The sequence below is a fragment of the Pleurodeles waltl genome, chromosome 10 (assembly GCF_031143425.1).
Source record: "Pleurodeles waltl isolate 20211129_DDA chromosome 10, aPleWal1.hap1.20221129, whole genome shotgun sequence".
Classification (NCBI taxonomy): domain Eukaryota; kingdom Metazoa; phylum Chordata; class Amphibia; order Caudata; family Salamandridae; genus Pleurodeles; species Pleurodeles waltl.
In genome coordinates this window covers 111399055-111422030 of record NC_090449.1, presented here as the reverse complement: position 1 = coordinate 111422030, position 22976 = coordinate 111399055, and the positions used below count along the sequence as shown (strand labels likewise).

At 41.3% G+C, this 22976-nt stretch overlaps 1 protein-coding gene across 1 annotated transcript in view; it reads left to right on the top strand.

Moving 5' to 3' along the window:
• The window catches only part of INTS1 (integrator complex subunit 1), a 494737-nt gene that overhangs the window by 3097 nt on the left and 468664 nt on the right, over window positions 1-22976 (top strand). The window contains exons 2-4 of the mRNA XM_069209905.1: window positions 812-918; window positions 4094-4384; window positions 10022-10218. Of these exons, the coding sequence (XP_069066006.1) occupies window positions 861-918; window positions 4094-4384; window positions 10022-10218 (546 nt within the window). The 5' untranslated portion in view covers window positions 812-860. The remainder of the gene's footprint in view (window positions 1-811; window positions 919-4093; window positions 4385-10021; window positions 10219-22976) is intronic.

Below are 22976 nucleotides of genomic sequence, written 5' to 3'. Positions count from 1 at the left end.
GTAGGGTCTTGTAGTGGAATAATGTGACTTTGTCTTTTTCATCTCTTGATAGTCTCCACTTGTGTAGTAGTATGTTGAGTTGTGTTCTTATTCCTTTGATGTCATTGATGTCAACGTCGTAACAAGGATTTTAAAATTCGACACAGCTCAACAGATTGTATTTGCAGTCTCCAGTTATTTAGTTTATAAGTGGGATACAGACAAAAGAGGGCTGCTCTGCTGTCGCCCTACTAGGCCATGGGATACAAATGCATTATACGTTTGTCTCCAGCAATCAGACCTGATTTTATGAATTCCCTGTTGCCTTTTGATTATGGTTGGGGGGTTATTAGCTCTTGTTCAAAAAGTAAGATTTTTTATCATTTTGGATGACACTTTCCTTCTTGCTGCTATTCTTATGTTCTTTTACTTGCTTTTTATAGTGTTCGTTTTAACAGTGTTTAACTGTTATTGTATTGATGTACTATATTTAATGTGCTTTTATTGCAATGGCTGTAATAAAGTCTGATGATGATGTTGTCCATGATTTTACTTTGGAACCCAGTTATTAGGGCATGTCAGTGAGCTCATTCCATACCGTGGCATTGGGTTGACACTTTAGTAATCTGCTATAATGAAGATTTCATTTTCTATGGCACAATTTGTAAAGTACTTTGTATTGGTATTTTGGGTCTCAACTTTTCAACTCATACTTGTCCTCTTCACCTCAAGCCACCCTACGACAAGCCATGCGCTAATTCCCCATCACACTTGAACTCTGTATCAATGTGTTTTATGCTGATTATTGGTTTCATTTATTTCTGTTCTTTAGACAACCATCTAGCAATTAACACACTGAATGTCAGAAGAGTTTCATCAAAATGAATCGTCCTAAACCTACCACGGTGCGAAGACCAAGTGCTGCTGCCAAACCTTCTGGTAAGTGGGATGTATTGCTTCCAGTTAAATAAATTTGTCTTTGGCTGAAAATGAGTCCTTTGCACCCTGTTTTTTTTTAAATATAAATGCATGCTGGTGTGTTGTGTTGACATGTTTGATAGTTTATTAATAACTGAATGATATATAGATTTATGGGTCTGTTTTGGCCCCAGGTAGAATTGTGCAGGTTGGTGCTTTTTGTGAGATAGTGTCTTATCCTTCATACAAAACTAGGTACAAAAAATGAATTGGCAAAACCATGCTATTTTTTTCTCCCGAAAAGATTGGGGAGAGAGTATTTCAAGGAGTGAGAGTGCCCGGAAAAAATACAAAATGTTATCGAATGCAAAAGTGTTTGTTAGAATTGTAAAATATTCAACCTTTCACACATTGAGAAGACACATTTTTGGAGCAAACTGTGTAAAGGTATTGTATGTCTGTGTACTATGATTTCCTGCTGGTTCTTTCAAGATTAATAGTATTTCGAAAGTCAATGGAAACATCTTGCCCTTTTTGACTTGTCACCCACGCTTTTTGCCTGTTGATTGATGCAGTTTTGACTGAAAGTGCACTGGATTTCTGCTAACCAGGTCTCCAGTACCAGATCTCTTTCTCTAAAACTGTGCAATTGTTCCTCAATTGGCAATCCATTTGCCCCGTAAGTCCCTAGCAAATGGTACCCCTAGGATCTAGTGTAAGGGCACCAGAGAGGGTCCCTAAGTGCTGCAGCATGTAATGTTCTACCCTCAGGGACCCCTCATCGAGAACTTGCCGACTGCCATTGCAGGCTGTATGTCTTGGTACAGCTAAAAGTGAAAACAAGACATGGCACACAGCCCGTGTGGTATGTCCCCTAACACTGTGTGCAACATATGGAAGTCACCCCTACAGCAGGCCTCACAGATCTAAGGCAGGGTGCAATATATTACATGTAAGGACATATCTGCTCGAGCAGATATGCTCCTGCCATGGCTTTGTCGATTCTTAGACATAGTGAGTGCACAGGGAAGTCATTTTAAATACATGTGATGGACACTGGCGGGAGGCTGATATTATTTCCATTGCATTCCAATATGAGTTCCCCAGCTACATGATGGCTTCACTGAAAAAATGGATGTTTGGTATCAAATATCTCATATTAGTAAACCCTCACTGATGCCAGTGATGTATTTATTAATACATGCACCCAGAGGGCACCTTAGAGGTGCCCCCTGAAAACCTGCCAACTACTAGTGTGCGGACTGACTAGTTTTAGCCAGTCTGCTACCACCAGACATGAGAGCCTTTGTCCACTGGCAGTCAGAAAAAAAACCTGTTGTGGGAGAGGTGTTTACACACCCCATCCACAGGATGACCTGTGAATCTGCATTCCAAGGCAGGGGGTTTCAGAGAAATACACCACCCTTGTTATGCAGATTTGGCTTCATTCAAAGGAGAGATGCCAACACCCCTGCTCAGGGCCCATTTGGCTCCTGGACAGGTGGGAAATTTAGTATGAAGAAGGGTGTATCCACCCTTCAGCTCAGGACCCACCCCTAAGGTGAGCTGCTTGATGTGGGCACAGCATTTTGAGTCATGGCATCTTGGTTTTGGCAGAATTAGGAACTCTGGGACAGTGTTATGCACACTTCCCACAGGAAGTGGTCATATAAGGGGTGTAGTGACCCAGGGCTAAGTAGCCCATTGGCTACTACCATACACTCCCCTAAATGCCTCTAAATTCAGTATTTAGGGGTGCCCCTGGCACCAGGAAAACAGATTCCTGCTGACCAATAAAGGAGGACACTCAGAAGCAGCGAAAGCAAAGACTGAGAAAGAAGCACCTGACTTGGCTTCAGACCTGCCGGCCTGATTGCTGTTCCTGCCAATTTATGCCAAAGCTGACTCGTCCTGCAAGCTGTTGTGCCTCCAAAAGCCTGGAAGGACCGCCTTCCTTCAAGAAAGACACTGGAACTCCTGTGGAGCTGCTTCCCTGCATCTTGCAGGCACCCCAAGAAAACTGTGAGGATATCACTGAAAATCTGACACCTGAAAGCACCACTGCACCCCTGCCGTCTAACCCGAGTTGAAGTTGTCCAACGCTACCAACCTGGTCTCCCAGCTCTCCAGAGACATTGCTCGCCTTGGAGTTGACCACTGTGGACTCGCCAACGTCGCCTGCAACTCCTGCCTGCAGGCCCCCTCAACAGCGAGTGTTCCCGATAGAGAAAGCCAGATGCACCATGACACCTCTGCACCCATCACCCCTGGCTCAAAGAGAGGAGGACCTAAAGTGACCCCACATCCCTGAACATCGCAAGATTGGAACCCACTTGTTGGTTCACCCCCAGTGGACTCCCTGTCCAAACCAGCAGCTTCTTTTCAATCTGTGCTGCAGGCCCACAAGTAGCATTTGGTTTACAGGCCGTGGGCACAGAGGGTGCACTATACTAGGGACTTAATAGTAAATCAAATATGCCAATTATGGATAAACCAATCAGCAATCCAATTTAGACAGGGAGCACTTGCAGTTTAGCACTTTAGCACTGGTCAGCAGTGGTAAATTGGCCAGAGTCCTAAAGCCAGCAAATATGAAATTCAGCACAGGATCAAAAACAGGAGGTCAGAAGCAAAAAGACGGGGGAAAACATGCCAAGAGCTGACAGGTCTAACACAAGCGTACCTGGTCATGGTTTGCATGCAAAACACCTACATGTTATCTGTTTATTTTATATTTTTTTAGTATTTTCTGAAGATTTGCATTCCAATATCCAGAGCACATTACCACATTCTTGCCACCTCGAGATGACTGTTCAATAGTTGTGTTAATTGACAATATCTTTGTGATGTTTTCTCAGATGAGGTATTTTGAATCTTTGTGTGAACATACTGCTCCACCCTCATGGATGCCGAAAACACGGCTTAGTGTGTTACTGACAGCTGCGTGTTGCTTCTTGTTGTGTGCAAATGTGTGTTTACATACCTGGTGTTTCTGCATTTGCTTCATGCAGATATTGAAAATGTGTATTCTGTCTACTCTTGTTTTAATATGCTTTGTCCATTTTTTCACGGTGAATGACTTATCTTTTAACAAGATTAATTAGTAGTGCCTTGTTATTACTTAGTGCACTTTGTAAGCAGCATAATAGGCTGCCTCCACTGTCTCAGTCTTTGATTGTTCATTCCTTTTTCATAGGCCACCCCCCACCTGGGGACTTTATTGCTTTGGGCTCCAAGGGCCAGACCAATGAGCCTAAAGCTCCTGCAGCTATTCTGAAACCCACTCCGACAGGTTTATCATCAGAGCGTAAACGTGAAGCTACTACGGCTCTAGCAAGTACCTCTGCACTGACTGGACTCACCAAGCGACCCAAGCTTTCATCTACACCTCCATTAAGTGCTCTCGGGCGACTAGCGGAAGCTGCTGTTGCAGAGAAACGGGCCATTTCTCCCTCTATAAAAGAACCATCTGTGATCCCGATTGAAGGTAAGGAGTCCCCTCAGATTCTGCGAAAGAAAAACCTTATGATAGCGATGGTACTCCTGGATGGTCTAACATACTTGTTATTTACAGGCTTGCTCATTTCATAGCTTGTTCCTTTCTTTGTTCTTTTATTTATTTAATGTTCCAGTTTTTAAGAGTAGTAAATTGAAGATTTGAGATATTGAATTTGTTGAATTTAAATAGTCTTTCCCAGGAAAAATCATAGCCAGAAATTGACAAGTTTCATCATAGACTACAGCCAAATACATCACTTATTTGCATAACACATATTATAAACCATGTTTGAAATAATAAGGAAACTGCTATTTTGACTCATTTGTAAATTGAAAGAAAATTTAACTTAATTCTAGCTTTTTGGACCCAATCATACTTTCTATGAACATTTCATGAGAGAAAACCATTTTCTCCTTGAGATCCAGAATCAAAATGGTGAAATGTTTTTGCACATAGTCACGTTTCCTAAATTTAGAGTAATATTACTGTTAAAGTATTTTGTTTGTGGGTTGGAGTTTTTATGAGCTTTTTCTTCATTTAAAAAATTTTTTTTTTGGGTTGTTGCGAGTCTCAGAAATTGTCACTTGTCCCAGTGTGTTTCAGAAGAAAGTTCTTGTTGCACTCACTTATATTAAGTACGTCAAATAGGATAAAAAAAGGGCTTGTCTCTTCATCAGAACGGAGCAGCACAATAACTACTCTTTTAGCTTTTCACTTAAAACAGTAATGTGAAAAAACATATTGTCTCACAAAAATTATGTATTATACCAAAAATTTCAAGGAGAGCCTGTTTATAGTGGCAGTATTACAGAGGTGAGAGAGATTCCAACTATTATTAAAAATAAGATGTACTTAGGACCTTGATACTTTGAGGAATCTCACCAAGAGAGGAAATCTCTTAGGGCAACAGAACACAATTTATATGTTTATTCGTCTGGCAAGCACATTATCAGGAGGTTATGCTGTACCTAAGAAGGGTGGAACTGCCCTTACTGGGGCCTATTAGAAGAGCCAGGTTTTTTTAGTTTCTTGCAGAATTCTGTGATGGAGCTGGTGGCTCTGATGTAGAATGAAAGGTTGTTTCAGGCTTTGGGATCAGGTAGGAAAAGCCACAGCCCCTGGCTCTGGCTCAGGTCCAGTGACTGCAGCGGAGGTGAGCAAGGAGGAGGTTAGCAGACCAGAGGATGCTGGTTGGTGTGTTGAGCTGGATACAGCAGCTGAGGTTTCTGGGCCTTGCTTGTGTAGTACCTTGTAGGTGGGTGGGAGGAGCTTGAAGAGGGCACATTTATGGATCGGAAACCAGTGGAGGTCCTTGAGGTGTCTGGAAATTTGAAAACGAAGGGGAAGTTTGAGAGCGAGTTTGGCTGCTGTATTCTGTATGACTTGTAAGTCTGTTGGTGAGTGATGATGCTGACGAAAAGGGCATTTCTGTAGTCGAGTATTCTGGTGATCGAGACTTGTGTGACGGAGTTTTCGGTTTCCAGCCTTGGCCATCTGTGGACTTTTTTGACGAGCTTTAGGGTGTGGAAGCAGCTGAAAGCAACTGTACCAATCTGGTTGGGTATTGAGATTAAACTGTTGACCACAATTCCTATGTTCTTGGCTGAGTTGAACAGGGTTGACCCTGGTCCAAGATCTGAGGGCCACTAGGTGGAGGACCAGATAGAGATGTTTTTTCCTAATAGATCCACTCCCGTATTGTTTGTGTTGAGATTCAGGCAATTGGGTTTCATCCAGTTTGTGACTTTGAACATGCAGATGCTAAAGTTTGCCTGTGTGTTCAACGTGTTTTCTTAGAGGGAAAGGATGTGCTGGGTGTGGTCACCGTAAAAGATGATGCTGAACCTGTGAGTGCAGATGATGAGAAGGGTCATGCAGATGGTAAATAGCATAGGGCTGATTGAGGAGCATTGTGGGACGCTGGAGATCTGGTTATAGGGAATGGAGAAGTATGCTGTTAAGATGACCATTTTGGTCCATCCTGAGAGAAAGGAGCTGATCAATCGGAGTGGTAATCTGAGGATTCCGGTTTCATGGAGACATTGGGCATGTATGGGGAGGGAGAAAATCTTCAAATTATTGCACAGGCCTCAAGGCGATTTTCGAGACTAATCTAATAAATACCTTTGCCAACTTAAAGCCTAACCATTTCTCAGGCCTAATCTAAGACACCAGATCCATTTTGTTCCTTATTGCAGTAACCTATGAAAGCTCTCAGGAACTCAAGTCCGTAGCTAGCCCCATATTTGGACAGAACACCTGAAAAGACTTGTACCTGACCCTGCAAATACTTAAAGGTGTCTCCGGACATCCAAAACTGCTGTGCAGGGATGTTTGGGGCAAGCATTTTACCACATATCTGGTCCAGGCCATTGGAGTGTCCTTGTCTTCCTGTGTCCTGATAAGGCTGTTACTGGTACAGGCCAAAACGTGTCGACACCCCCAGAAGGAGTCCAACAAAAGTGAATTTATTTAGAATACTTTTAGCCAGGAAAATAGTAGGCCTTTTGGCCTAGGCTCATTTGCTTAGGATGGACTACCTTTAGGTGGACTTTACAACCATAGGACTGATCACAAAAACCTCAATAATAACTTTGGAAGTCGCAAAGAACTTCGCGCATTGCGGATTGTATTTGGATGTTAGGTGTTTCTTTGTTCATGAACCTTATATGTCATGAGCTTTGGTGGTGGTGTTTTAGCATACCTATGAATTCAAAAATTATTGTGCTGAATCAATGCATGTCCAGTGACAAGTAAGGGTGTCATTGTTGAAAAGTAATTACTGAATCTATCCCCCTTTTGTCCACATTTTGAGCTCATGTCTCTCAGACTTAAGCAGGATATACTTCAATTTTTACCATAGAGGCTCATTCCTGGCTGGACAAAGCGGTGATAGAGTCCCTGAGATGGAAAGAGAGAGAGTGGTACTTCTCATATTACTCGGTGCCCAAAAAGGACTATGAGCTTAGACCGATTTTGGACCTTTGTTTCTTTTGACACCTTTCTTCAGAGAGCTAAATTTAGGATGCTGACTGTGGCCCATGTCCTTTCAGTCTTGGATCCTGGGGATTCATGGTGTCCTTGGACCTTTAAGATGCACACTTTTGTGTACTCATGCTCTAGCCCCGTATGTAGTTTCTGTATTTCCTAGTCAGAAAGGTCAGTATTCATTTCACCTTCAGCTTCACCGCAGCCCCTAGGATGATTACGAAAGTTATGGCGGTGTTTGTGGACAATATACACTGATTGGGAGTGCATATATTCCAATACCTCGACAACTGGCTGCTGGAGGTGAGTCTGTCATGGACCACCTGCAAACAACCATCTTGCTGCTTTTGTCCTGGGTTTTAGTGAGCTGAAATCCCTGTTGAGACTTGTGCAGATGATTCCCTTTATAGTGCAGTTCTGGGCACAGTGGCATTCAAAGTCTTTCCACTCCTGCAGCCGGTCTGGGACATTCCCAATATAATCCAGATTTTTCCAGGCTCAATCTTGGGTTGCAGTCTGGATGGTTCTGAGGCATCTTCATCTCCTGGCCTCATTTATCCTTCTGGCGCCTCATGACCACTGACACATGGGTTCTACAGTGGAACCTCTGCCTTCAGTGGGCTCGACACTGATGGTGCCTCTCGGATAACATATGTATGTCTGACATGGAGGTCAACTGGTTTGAGGTGGAGATCAGAGGCTTCAAGTTCGTAGCTGCGTGCCATATGGCTGGCTCCTAAGGCTTTTTTTTTTTACTTCACCCAGAAATGCCCTGTGCTTTCTGATGGACAACATGGCTACCCACCATGACAACGTGACCACCATGTGATACTTCTATAAACTGTGAGGTGTGGGTTAGGAGTGCTGCGCCAGGAAGCACTCAAAATGTGTTTCCTTGGGGGCTCTTGCTGACTTCAGCCATCTAGAAGATTCCTTGAAATCAGTGGTGGAGGTAGTGAGAAGACACACCCTAGCCAACCACAAGTTGTGGCTGCACCTGGAGGGTGGTTCAAGGCGTCTTCGTCTAGTGGGACTTACTTTGGGTGCATCTTTCTGCTATCACCGAGATCACTCAACTGTAAGGTCTTTTGGGCTTTAGAGTTTCCACCTCAAAACTCCCTGGGATCCTCAGGCACTATCTCAAAGGAAGCCTTGAGGACTCCCTGAGGATTCCTTTCTCATTTATGTGTTCCTACCTGTGCCTCTTCTTCCAAGAGTTCTGAAGAAGATGAGGAGAGACTGGGCTAAGATCATTCTGATTACGGGGCACAGAGAGTATGGTACCCTGAGGAGCTGACCCTGAGCATTTGCCCGCCTCTCTTCCTACCCCTGGGGGAGGACTAACTGTCCCAGCATTAGAATCAAGGGTCTTCATTCTAATATCTACAATCTACACCTCCATGCATGGAGACTGAATAAAACCAGCTGAGTGATATTTGACCTACCCATGTACGTGGTGGACATAATTTGGAGATAAGCAGCCTGAAGATTAAGTCATTCTTCTCTGGTCATTGGGCAAGGTTGTGGCCTGGTGCAAGGACAGTCTGGTCGCTCTGTTGCAGCCTAAACTTTCATATACAGTTCTATTTTGTCCTGACTTTGGGCAGCAAGGCTTTTCTGTCGATACTATAAAAGGTTATTAGACAGCCCTCTCAGCCTTTCCATCCCTCAACCGAAGTTATGAGTTGTGATAACGTTTTTGAAAGAGCTTAAATATTTTTAGTGCTGCACTATTTATGCCAAGGTGGGCTTTAACATGATTCTCAGGTTCTGACTCTCTTAATGTGCATGCCTTTCCAGCAAATGCACACCTGTTCATTGAGGATCCCGGCTCTTCCTCATTGTGGTTACTTCTTTGAAAAAAAAGCAAAAACTAGGATGAAAAAGTGAAATGATATATTCAAAAAGCTATGGGAGAGGGATAGATATTAAAAAGTAACTAGCATGGTTTTTAAGAGACAAAAAAGTTAGCACTGAGATAGAGGTGCAAACTTGAATTCAGGATCAATGGAGTATGATCATACAATTGTATGATAATATGGTTGCCGTAAGTTCCAGCTCGTGAGGAACTTCAGTGCTACTTAGAGTGCAGAATAAGGCACTCTGCCACCCTTCAAAAAAGGATAATACTGGAGACCACGGTAGAGCTGAATAGAACAAGAGCAAGTAAGGAGCCCTGTAATGAAAATAAGTCTGATGAACCAACCCTCCAGGTCTGTACAGTTCGAAACAGAAGTTCATCGAAATCGTGTGATGTGTATCCTCATTTATCAATATACCTCCTCCTTAGAGTTGATCCTTGCTTTGTACTAACTTGGAGGAAAAATCTGTTCATGTGTAACAATAGAACTCAAATGTAGTTGCCTTCTGTTGATTTGTATGTGACGTGGGATACATTTGTTTAAAGACATTGGCAAAAACGTACCATAACACTTCTCAGCCAACATAAGAGTATGTCAAATATATTCATTTGTAGTTCATGGCCATTTGAGGGACTTTGATTACAGATAGATTATTGTTTCTTTCACATCTTCATCAGTGACATGAAAGGCTGTTTGGAAGGGCATTGATGATAAGCATACACCCTTCTTTTAGCTGTATGCTTACAGACACTTCATACCCTTTACCCTTCTCCAGTTAACCCTGCTACTCTTCTGGAAGAGATTGAAGCTGCTGAGGCAGAAGGAAATGATGATCGAATCGAGGGAGTGCTGTGTGGTGCTGTGAAGCAGCTGAAGCTGAACCGAGCCAAACCAGACCCCATCTGTTACCTGAGTCTAATGTTTCTGGCAAAAATCAAACCAAACATATTTGCAACAGAAGGAGTCATAGAGGTCAGTAATCCTCAATTTTCCAAAAACCATGCAGATGCTTGTGCTTATTTACTATCACGATTGTTTCTCAAATAACTACACAAATGCTATTCCACTTCTTTTTGAAACAGAATTATACACAATGTCACACTTATTAAAAACAAGTTATGCATAACCGTCTGCTTTGATACTTTAGAACCACTGCAACATCTAGAGAAATGCTCAGCATTACAATTAACTGTACAAGTGCTGACCATATTTCCAATTTACTTCAATATTTATATCTAATCTGATTGCACTTATTTGCTATTGATCACTGTGTTTTCCTGTCAGAAGTAACTTAATTGTGGAGCAAAGACACAAACATACCACTTTTGTGTGGCTCTTTGTGCTCACACAGTAAATAGGTTATGTTAAACTAGGAAAAATCTGTGCAATATATTTCAGTTTATTATCTCTTTATTGCTGTTGTATATTGATGATGTAACTGTTCTATGGGAAATGGGACAAGAGGGAAAGTTAGTGAGGGGGAATTATTGTGGTCTTGAAGATCTTTATTTCCTCTGAAAACAGTAAATATGAAATTAACATGGCCATTGATCTTAAATACAATCTTTCAGATTTATTCCTCTTGAATAATGGCTGCACAGTGTCAAAAATGTTGCTTGCAGTTCTGGAACACTCATATCAATCATAAGATTTGGTAGTGCAGGCTCAGATAGTGAGTACAAAGTACAGGTTAAACAAACAGCTCCTCTGGGGCAAAAAAAACACTACTTTTGGAGCGGGATCTTTTTAACGTAGAGAGGGAATATTCAAAGAATAACATTTCCCATTTGAAAAGACTATTTAAAAATCTTTGAGTAAATAGACTGATGCTTTCAGATTATTCTTGCAGAGGTTTTGAGGTCCTGTGTCAATGTCCCGGGGAGTCGCTGTCTTTTGCCAGTGGTCTCCAAGGGCCTTAGGCACTACTGAATTCCACTTTAGAGACTAAGGGCCTGATTTAGATCCTGGCAGAGGGAATACTCAATCACAAAAGTGATGGATATCTCGTCTGCCTAAATCTAAATACCATAGAAAACAATGGTATTTAGATTTCAGTGGATGGAATATCCGTCACTGTTGTAACGGAGTAACCCCTCCCCTGAGATCTAATTTAGCCATTGATGGGCCAACTGCAATATTTAGAGATCCCCGCTTGCCTGGTGGGAATCATACTTCTGTGAAGGGAGCCACCACCATCACACTTTCTTTCACAGCAGTGAGTTTTGTCACCCGCCCACCATCTTTAAAGTGCCTGTAGGGCAAACAGTTTTTGTTTCAAGAAACACGTTCCTTAAGTGGGGAAAGACAAACACCAGTGACCCCAATACTCAGGTAGCTTGTCTCCTGAATTGTGGGACCAAGAATAACTTTCCATGCATTGCATGGTTAACATGGGCATTGAAAACGATTGTCCAAATAGGGTAGGAGAATAGTCACTTTGACTCAGCAGTCCTTTGTCGGACAACCCACTGGGTCAAGGCTTCCCACCAGCGAGGACCTGACGGCAGGTAACCAGCATTTTTTCCAAATAGATTATTTCACTCATGGGATGAAACCATTTTACGTCATTCCTTCTGCTCCTCCAAACCGTTAATAGTATTTGATCTAATAATCCCAAACAAACTTGATGTACTGCAGTAGTTCTTTGTTGCAGGTAATTGAAGTAAGCAACTAAAATAGTAGCAGGCATCATACCGTTTTTAATACGCTTACACAGTAGTACACTATAATATATAGTACATGGGTGACCTATGGAAAGTGGTATTCTATATAATGCAGATTGCAAGTTCTCTGCAATCCCCAGTCCAACGTGAGTCTGTACTAGTTACTTTGGTGTTTGCTATTCTTATACAGTGAAACCAAAAGTGCCAGAAAGAATGTGCCAAATCTATGAAGTAGTCTACAAAGTGTTTTCCATATTTCCTAGTTTTTCACTTTATCTAACTGCAAGCACAGAAAACTAACTGGGAACGGCCTACGGTTGCTGAGAATCTGGCAAACATTGTGAAAATCCAAACCATGTTATTTAGCCATCTGTTAACCTACCTCTCATAAGTATACTCGGATTCCATACTGACTGAAAAATAATAATTTCTGTATAGCCAAAGAACTGGTTCTGGAATCTGTGGTTCTACTGCCCAGTTATAAAGGCTGCATGGAATCCGCTTGTTGGTAAGGAGGGCATGGGGTACAGTCTAGAGGTAGAAAAACGACAACTCCAAATGGTTTCCATGGTCATTGTTGAAGCCTGGTGTCTGTTGGTGCCTCAGATGAAAATAGCAGCCACATTATATCCTCCAAGGTATGTCTTATTTTACAGACACATTTCTCAGATACTAGTGAGCACAGTTGAAATTTTCAAGTAGGAATGTGTCCTTAAAGTCCTTGCCCATTTTGCACGCCTGGTTTCTTTGGTTTGGTTCTGGTCAGATGAACTTCAGGGTTTTTGTGGCTCCCATTTTTCTCACTTCTGTGAGAAGGCATCGATCCATATTTCTTTTCATTGAAGCTTGCTTTTGTGTGCCTTTTCAGGGACCAACTTTTGACTACGCACCGGACAGTACAATGTCTTCTTCCTACAGGCATGGCCCCATCAGCAGGACTGCTTCTAGAGTCCAAATACTTTGCTATACCCTTGAGTAGGCACCCACCAATTTCTTTTTTCGGTTAGACATCTTTCTTAGCTGATGTAGACAAGCATCTTTAGACACAAGATGAATGTCTTGAAGCATCACTTTACATCCAGTTCAAGGGAGCATGGGCCGGAAAGCAGAGCAAATCAAAAGTTTTTTTGCTAAGTGAAAACCCATACCTCTAGTTAATCCTAGCAGGACAGATATTCTGATGTTGTTTCCAAGAAACAGGGGCTGGCGAAATGTGGACAAAGTATTGCGTACTTGCATAGATTCAGTGTAAACCTCTGAATATTGTCCCTGTCCCTAGAAAGCAACAGGATGTTTATTAGAAAGAGCTTCCAAATGTGCAAAGCCTGGTTTGTATGGCTGATTGGTCCTCAAGCAGAGTATCAGCTTGGTAGTGTATAAATATGATTTAATTCAGCCTTATCAGGCATGCTGCAGAGGGAAATCTGTATCTAAGATGTCACAAAAACAAGACCTCCTTGATAGAAATCTCCATCTTGCGCTGCAATTATTCTCTTAACAAATGGTGTCCTAAAGATGTAATACACAACATAAAGTGTCTACGCTCTACCACATACATGCTAGTTCAAGTGAAGGAACCCAGATATATGGTGCAGAGCAGTTTATTACAAAGAGAGTAGGTAGAATTCTCTTTTGGGGGTTTTGGTACAAAAGCATGCCTGTTCTCAACATTCTCCCCATAGCCTGGTGGGCATAGGTTAGAGAAGGCTGGTCTTGAAACAGTCTTAATTTTTACTTTGATCCTATAATTATTGCAGTGATATAGAATATTTAAGTAAGGATATCAGGCTTACGTAGCTTGCCAACAAAATAAGGAACAAAAAAAAGGGCTCCTCTAAGTCGGTTTTTAAAATGGAACACATTTGCTGCAAAGTTTGGACCTGTATACAATACTTATTGTATAAGCTAATGGCTAAACCATTGTTTCCTGTTAACAAATTCACAGTGCATGAAGAATTGCACAGAGTTAAATGTCCAGACATCAGGACTGAATAACAAGACACTGTCAACACCACTTTGCACACAGAGGACACCAACAATACAGCTTACTTCATTACAGAGGTTTCCATACAAGGAGCCCTCAGGATAATCTCTTCTTTAGTCACTTCCTTCAATTCAGAAAGAAATACACTGGAGTACTACTTTACAAATTCTTATATCCTCATCCACAAACCTAAAGAAGAAAGGTTATCACAGATGCGACTCAAAATGATGAGAAAAAGAGCATTATTGGAGAGAAAACTGAGGGCTGCCACTTAACCCAAAGTTTGCATTTCCACTTTCATACATAGCACTAAAGATTTCAAGAACATTCTTAACAAAAGTTGGTGTATGCTGCATACTCTGTATTGCCCATTAGAAGAAAAAAAACATTCTGCTGGGTGAAAACAGAAGCTTTCATGATAAATTAATAAGAGCACACCTCTTGAGCAACAAAGATGACTCTAAAGATATTTCATGTATCTGGAACCACAAGAGCCCTCAGACACTTCACATGTGGCAATGTCATCTGCTGTGATCAATGAGTTACAGGTGAAAAATTTACCTGGCAACATACTATGATCAGGCATCACAGTTTTTAGAATTGAAACACCAGAAATATTTTCTGTGACCGTATTTACCGTTGTCAAAAATTATTCCAGGGAAGTGAATCAAGAGATCAAGGAAAAAGAATTGGGTAGCACAAGTAGAGAAATGAATATACATCTTTAAGGGCACTAAAACTAATAGAAACATATTTGGTATACATAAGTTGTCATGGCAACTCCTGTGAAGTCACGTTGCCTTAGAGCCTGAGAGGGAAGAAAGGCCAGTGAAAATCACTGAGCTGTAAGAATCCATCAAGTAACCAGCTAGTTAAGACGGCGCAACTGTCTGATGCCTAAGGAATTCATCGCAGGTATGACCTTCTGAAAATGATCAAGAGTGAAAAACTGTTCGTTTTTTTTACTATGAAACGAAGAGTGCATATCCCTCTTCGTTTCCCCCCCCCCCCCCCCAAACAAAACTCTTAGGCTTCTACAGAAGACTTAGATCTTCTAAATTACTTAATTGAGCTGCTGAGATCACCATTCATAAACAATCTCCAGACATCCCATGAAGGTCAGTACTCAGAAATACATCTCGTCTTCGTAGTTATTTTAAATGTGTTCCCTTTGGTGACAGATATTTTAATTTCCTTGTTTCAAAAATGATGCAAATCAAAAGCAACCCCCCCCCTCTCCTTGAACAACAAATGTGAGCCTACACAACCAAAAGCGGTTTTGACTATCTCACACACACACACACTTATTTCCTTACTGTTAGAAATGGGGTCTCTTGTTTACAGTCAGTTTGCACCTTGTCCAAGTAGGAACCCTCACTCTAGTCAGGGTAAAGGAGTCGCACTTTTAAGATAACCCCTGCTCATCTCCTTGGCAGCTTGGCACGAGCAGTCAGGCTTATCTTGGGGGCAATGCGTTAAGTATTAGTATCCAGCACAGTAACATAGTGAAAACACTACAAATGGACATTGCACCAGTTTAGAAAAATAGCCAATATTTATCCAAGTAAAACAAGACCAAACAACAAAAATCCAACATAATCAAGCAAAGATATGAATTTTCAAAGATTAAATCCGAATGAAAGCACTTAGAAACACAGTAGCTCCAACTGGTGATATCATGGCATTGTGACTGAGTTGTTCCCAAAAGTCTGACGCCACTCGCGAGGGAGTGCAGCACAGGAGGTGAGGCAGCTGTTCCTTACTGCTACGCAGGGGGAGGTGAGGCGTCAGTTCCTTATGGAGCAACAGAGATGAGGCAGCGTTGGCGGAGAGGTGTCTGTTTCCTGCAATTCGGCAGGGTCGATGAATCCAGCGGTTCAAGACATAATGAGGCAAAATTGCGGTGTCGTGGTCATACCATGGGACCACATGCTCTGCGGCAGAGTCGGGTATCCCTGTTGTTGGTGACTTGGCACTCAGGCCTCATGATGATGGAATTCCAGAGGCGCTGGGTTGGCATCTGGGCTGCGTTGTCAGTCACAGTTGTCGCACTTCAGCGGGGACCATGGCTTTGGGTGCGGGCAGCGGTGCGGAGTCGTGCAACAGCTCCAGTTCTGGAGTGTTCCGGAGTTGGTGTGCTTGGATCATCTTGTTTTCATGCCAGACTTCACTCCCAAGGGCCCAGGAACAGGTGTGGGTACCTCTTAGTAAGCCAAGGCCCTCAGCCAGAGAAGCCAGGGGCTGGCAGGTGAAGTCTTTGATGTCCTTTCTTAACAGGAGGCCTTCTCAGTCCAAGCCCTTGGAGAAACTTCACAATCAGGATACACAGCAAAGTCCAGTCTTTGTCCTCTCCAAAGCAGAGGCAGCAACTGCATACCAACACAGCAAAGCACACAAGCAAAAAGGGGCAGTGCTCCTCCTCAGCTGTTCTCCTTAGCCAAGTTTCCTATAGATCCAGAAGTGTTCTAAAACAGTGGTTCCCAACCTTTTGACTCCTGAGGACCTCCATTGAATCACCTCTGGAAGCCTGGGACCCCCAAACAATGTGTACAATTTAAATTTCAAACATTAAAACAGTAATTCACAAAAAATACACAAACAAGTACACACCAAACAAATACTCGAATTACTAATGATCTACTTATTTTATGTTGAAAACTTATGCAGAAATCAAAACAATTTAATGAGAATTTTGCTGCTGCATCTTGGTGACTGACTTTTCATTATTTGGTTTTATTTAGGAAAGCTGACTCCTCAGGTCAGATTCTACATTTCCCAAGCGATTTCTGTTTTTATGTTTTTTAGGTATATAAGATCTGAGAAAGCTTTTTCACATAAATATGTAGTGGGGAAAGGAAGTAAAACCATAAGGACCTCTCAAGTTTCCATAGCCTATCTGTCTCATGTAATTCATTTGTTTCATAGCACCTCGCATACCAGTGTAGGGTTTTGGAGCACTTTTCCAGTGACTACAAGGTGTAGAATTCACATGTCATTCACAATGGTAGGCCTTTTCTAAGAGTGCTTGGTCTGGAGAAGCACAAACTCAGGATTCCGAACATAACACAGTGGTTAGCGTTGACTTTAATAAGAATGTATTTGTACGCAAGCAAACTTTTTTGTTTTTTAGCAGCATAAGGATAATGAAAGGCAGAAAAAAAAAAAAACTTTCTAATTTGTGCCATGCAGTTTGCACACAACTCTTTGATGACAATTCATAGCTCACTGTGCTAGAATACAATTGTAACTTATGAACTGCACAATAACAAAATAATCTCTGTGACAGATGCAGTAACCCACTGTGCTATGCACATAAAATAATTTTCTTTGCATGAGACACATTCTCTGCATCAGGAACATTAACCATCTGCCTACCTTAGAAACTGTCACTCGACAAAACTCCCATCTCTCTCCAGCAGGTACATTAATCACCAAAGCTATCTTGAAGCTTTTATTTTCACCCGAAAGTTGCTTGTTGTACAAGGAACTTTGAAGTGCTTTTACAACTGCTGCACAGATAAAAACACGCACGTGTTTCTGTCAGGCCCCAGCTGAAGAAGTATCTTTCTGTCATCCCAGGCCTGCGGACCCCCTGGGAATGTGTCACGGACCCATGGGGGTCCGAGGACCACAGTTTGTGAAACACTGTTCAAAAAGTCTGGAGTTTTGGGTCCAATACCTTTACTTATTTTGTCTCATTTCTGCCTTTGATGTAGGCAAGCTTCAAAGTCTTTGTAGTGCACAAAACCCTGCATTTCCAGCCTTGGTCCCAGACCTATTTAGATGCAAGTGTCAGCCCCTCCCATCACCTAGCCTAGAAAGGCCCATCAGCATATGAAGGGCACTCCTCAGCTTCCTTTGTTTGACTGCCTAGAGTGAATTTACAACCAGCCCAACCCAGACGTGTATTACACAACCGGGCAGAGGCACAGAATGGTTAAGCAAGAAAATGCCCACTTTCTAAAAGTGCCATTTTCAAACAAGCAATTTAAAAACAACCCTCCTTAAAAGATGTATTTTTAAATTGTCAGATCAGAGACCCCAAACCTCCATGTCTATATCTGCTTCCAATGGGAAATTACACTTAAAAGATATTTCAAGGCAATCTGCATGTTAACCAATGGGAGAGATAGGCCTTGCAATAGTGAAAAACACATTTTTGGCAGTATTTCACTATTGGGACATATAAAACTCACTAGTACATGTCCTACCTTTTAAATACACTGCACCCTGCCCACGAGGCTACCCTGGGCCTACTTTAGGGGTGCCTTACCTGTACTAAAATGGAAGGTTTAGGCCTGGCAAGTGGGTGGACTTGCCAGGTCGTCATGGCAGTTTAAAACTGCACACACAGACACTACAATCAGGTCTGAGACATGTTTACAAAGCTACACATGTGGGTGGCACAATCAGTGCTGCAGGCTCACGAGTAGCACTTGATTTATAGTCCCTGTGCACGTATGGTGCATATACTAGGAACGTACTCATAAATCACATATGCCAATCATGAATAACCAATCATAATCACAATTTATGCAAGGATCACTTGCACTTTAGCACTGATCAGCAGTGGTGAAGTGTCCAGAGTACCAAAACCAGCAAAACGTAATCCAGCACACAGTCAAAAATACAGGAAGCAGAGGCAAAAAGACATGATGAAACCCTGCAAAAAGGGCCATTTCAAACACTTACCTAATAAGTGTGTTTTTATATATTTATGTTTCCTTATTTGGGCGCCATCAACCCTTCAACCCCCAACTGTTTCTTGTGTGCCTAGATTCTTTAAACAATCCCACAGGGTCAAAAGGTGTCAAAACTTCAAGTTGAGGGTCTCTCATCTAAGGAACATTAGCCATGTCCAATTCGGGAAGGATAAGTACAAATAAGAAAAGCCACCCTACCTACCTTATTCTTTTCCTCTCATTTCCCAGAAGGCACAGAGGATAACAATGAAATAGGGAATTTGGTTTCCCTCCTACTTTTATCAAAAATGAACTGACAGCCAAAACCCTTAGTTACAATTAAACCGATGTGTATCGTTGCTGTAGTATTTTATTAACCTTGATTTTTTTTCTCCAATGTATAAACCATTTAAGTTTTCACAAATGCTACCCACAGTGATGGATAAAATAATACTTTTATAAAAATGTAAATTTGTTTATGCCATCCACTGAAATCTTTCACCTTAATGTTACAGGTTGATGTAAATCACAGATAATACACAGTTGAATGCTTTAATTTGCGTGAACAGAACTGAGCGGTTAGGTTGTTTTGTGACAGATTTCTCTATCAAAATTAGACCATATAAAGGGCTTTCTGTTTTTTAGCTGCCTGTTGTCGAAGACCTATTGTCTCTTTTACTATAAAATATCTACATATTGTGATCTTTGGATCAAACCCTTGGTCTTTCTTGGGTGCCTTTCTTGTCTGTCTCATTTTACTGCCTGTTTGTTTTCCTCCCTTTTCTTTATTTGTTCCACCACAAGAATGTTATTTCTTTACTGTGTTCTGATTGAATGACTTTTGTCTGTTCATTGCTTGCATCCAGAGACGTACTTTTTTAGGTCGAGTGTAAGCGTACAGTCTCTGGTATACTTTTAGTATGCATACTTCTGTGTGTGTAAAGCCTCTTTGTGGCTTGTTTTGTGCTATGAAAGTTTAGGTAAACACACTGGAAAGGATTGCATCTCTAGGGTATCACAGCCAATCTGTAGGAATGAGGCAAAAACACTCCCAAGATTATAGCCTTGTTGGGTCCTCTCCCCTGCAGTGACAGTCCTGAGAGGGTTGCTGTGGCACCTGGCATACATCCGGTACACTCCAAACCAAAACATATAGGTAAAAGACCCTGCCATTTACAGCACCAGTAGCTGTAACTCTCACAAATGCAAGACTTATTGCTTTGCAAATGCTTGCTTTCTTTTTCTTCTAACACTTCATGGGAGGGAAGGTGTTTTCTTACTCTCTCCCTCATGTGTGCGCCCTTTCCAGCTCACTCTGTCAGTTTTGCTCCTGTTCCTACCCACAGCTATTCCATTGCCTCCCCTTTTAATTTCTAAGAACCCCTGTTCCTCTATTGGATCCCATCTCCAGCTGCGGCCATTTCTTGGCAGAATTGACTTCCTTCCCCTAGCCACTCCTCCCCGGAAATTCTCTGATAAGGCCCCAACTACTTTAAAAACCATGACTGAGTCAGCAGTTTCATCCCAGGAGCTTAAAATGGACCCTTAACAAAACCTTAACTTGGCCCAACTTAAGGCCTTCTGCCAAGCACAGGAAAGTGTAGGGATAGACTCCTGACACTGACTGGAACAGATGCTGAGTCCTATGACCGCATGAAGGATACCCTGATTGAGAGCTTTGTACTCACCACTGAGGAGTACAGGATCAGGTTCAGGGAGACTAGAAAAACTTCTAGTCAATTCTGGTTAGATTTTGTTGACCTCTCAGTCAAAACACTAAGTGGCTGGTTGAAAGGGAATCGGGTGGAAGACTATGAAGGGCTTTATGATCTTAATCAAGGATCATTCATCTCACCTTTGCTTTTCAACATCTACCTGATATGATTACCAGAACCGATCAATGATTTTCAACTCACATGCTACAACTATGCAGATGACACACAAATACTACTTAAATTGGAATGCCACAAATACATTGAAAACTCCCAAATCTTCAGTTGCATCAGAGCCGTTGATCAGTGAATGACTTGGAGCCATCTTAAACTAAATGCCTCCAAAACGGAAATACTCATATGTGGTGACTGGAAAAATTATGACCCACTGTGCGCCTGGCCTGACAATCTCGGACCACCTCCTCAATTATCCAAGGAAGTTTAAAACCTTGGAATTACCATGGACTCCAAGTTAACAATGAATGCCCAAGTGGACATATTAGCACACACAAGCTTCATCACCTTAAAGACTCTGTGATACATCTTCCCCCACCTCAGATTTCCACACAAGGTGCAGGCTACTACTACTATCTCTCTCCAAACTGGATTATGCCAATGGCCTCTACCATGGATCATCTCTATCTATTATGAAAAAACGACAACGTATTCAGAACTCTGCTGCCAGGCAACTATTACATGTAAAGCCACAAGCCCACATCTCCCCTTCCTTGAGAGCACTACACTGATTACCCATTTCCAGAAGATCCACCTTCAAGCTGCTTTGTATCTCCCACAAAGCTGCACATGGAACAGGGCTGCTTTTTATCAGAAACAAAATAACCAAATACATTCAACAAAGAAACTGCCGCTCAAGTTTGGCACCCCACCTCAGTACACCACCATACAAGAAAAAGACTATAGGTGGTACATCCTTCTACGTTCAAGCAGCCAAACTATGGAATTCATTACCCCCTAATTTAAGATCCTTGGATAACTATTTGTCTTCAGAAGATTACTCAAGAGTTGGCTCTTTCCTTCATAACCACCATATTCAAACAGCAGTGGACTGCATATGCCTGTGTTGATAAACATTTTTAATCTCATTGTGTATATTCTAGCTATGTATAGTTCTTTAGGAAATATGGAAATATGTATTGCTACGATGTCATAACAATAAATTACACACATGCTCTTTAAACCTGTAACAAATGTATATTTACTCTCAATTAAATATGCGTGTGTGTATGTATGTGTATATACATATATGTATGTGTGTATATATATATATATATATAAATATGTATATGCGTGTTGCATGCATTTGTGTGTGTATATGCATATATATGTGTGTCATTCTATGCTTAACATGTTCATAGGTCATTTCATAGCTCCTAGAAACGTTTTTATATTAGATACTTATGAATCCCTGCTCTTGTTTCTATTTCACACTGATCAAATGTTTTATTATCATAAGCATTTCCCTATTCAAAAATTGAGGAAATAAATGTTAGAAAAGTACACTCATTAATTAACTTCAAATATTACAAATCTTGAAAGTCTGTGTTTATACAACACTACCTTTCTTCTCATATTGGTATACCCATTAATATATTCCTTGAACATATATTCCTTTACTATGTATTTACATATATATATATTTATTTATTACTCTAGTCCTACTGTATTAGAGAAACAATAAAAATAAATAACATAAAATCTATAAATACAATTCAAATTATAAATAGGTAAATTAAATTAAAAAATATAATAATGAACAAGTAAATTAAATACAAATAATGATTAAAAAGTGTGTGTGTGTATATATATATATATCTATCTAAAATTATAAAAATGTACTCTCTTGTAAACTTTACTTTGTCTACCTATCACCATATGTCATATCTCTATCAATCTATCCTCCATCCCCACTCTGACTCATCCCAGACCCATTCTACTACATTCATCTCCAAAATAATCCTGCCTAAACTCTAACCTCCTCTTCCACATCTAGCTCACCCAAACATCGGTTTACTACCATGACCTCCCAAACAACCCTACTAAATTCTCCCCCATTTAACTCACCTTTGATTCATCCAAAACCCCTTCTGCTACTGTGCTCTCCCTAACCCTTTCCACAGACTCTTCCCTTCTCTATCTCTCCGTTAGTCATCCCAAGCTTCATCCTATTACTATAAACTCCCTGTTAACTCTTCTGGATTCTTCACTCCTCTATCCCTCCATTACTCTAGACAATCCAACTAACAAACTCACATATCCTCTGCTCAAATTAATTCATAATAACCCTAAAACTGTACTCCAATTTCCCTATACTAATCCACCACTAATTCCTCTTGGGTTCTGGAGTAGCGCGCTACTCGCCGAAAAACACTTCGCCTCATCAGGGGTAGTAAGTGCTATATAAATACTATTACAATACAATATTACAATTATGAAGAGCATCTTTTAAGTAAATGTGTTTCTGAAATTTGTTATCAGTACCTGGTAGACCTAGATCAGTTTCTACCCAAGGATTGGGAAAGAAGGCAGACCACAAGGTCAAGACTAGGGTACCCAAAACAACTCATGGGGGGTGGCCAAAAGAAAGGGATTGCTAAGCTTCCCCCAAAGGAAAGATGGTGACCAGTCTAAAGAGAAAATCAAAGATTCTTCCAAAGGCTCCCAAAAACCT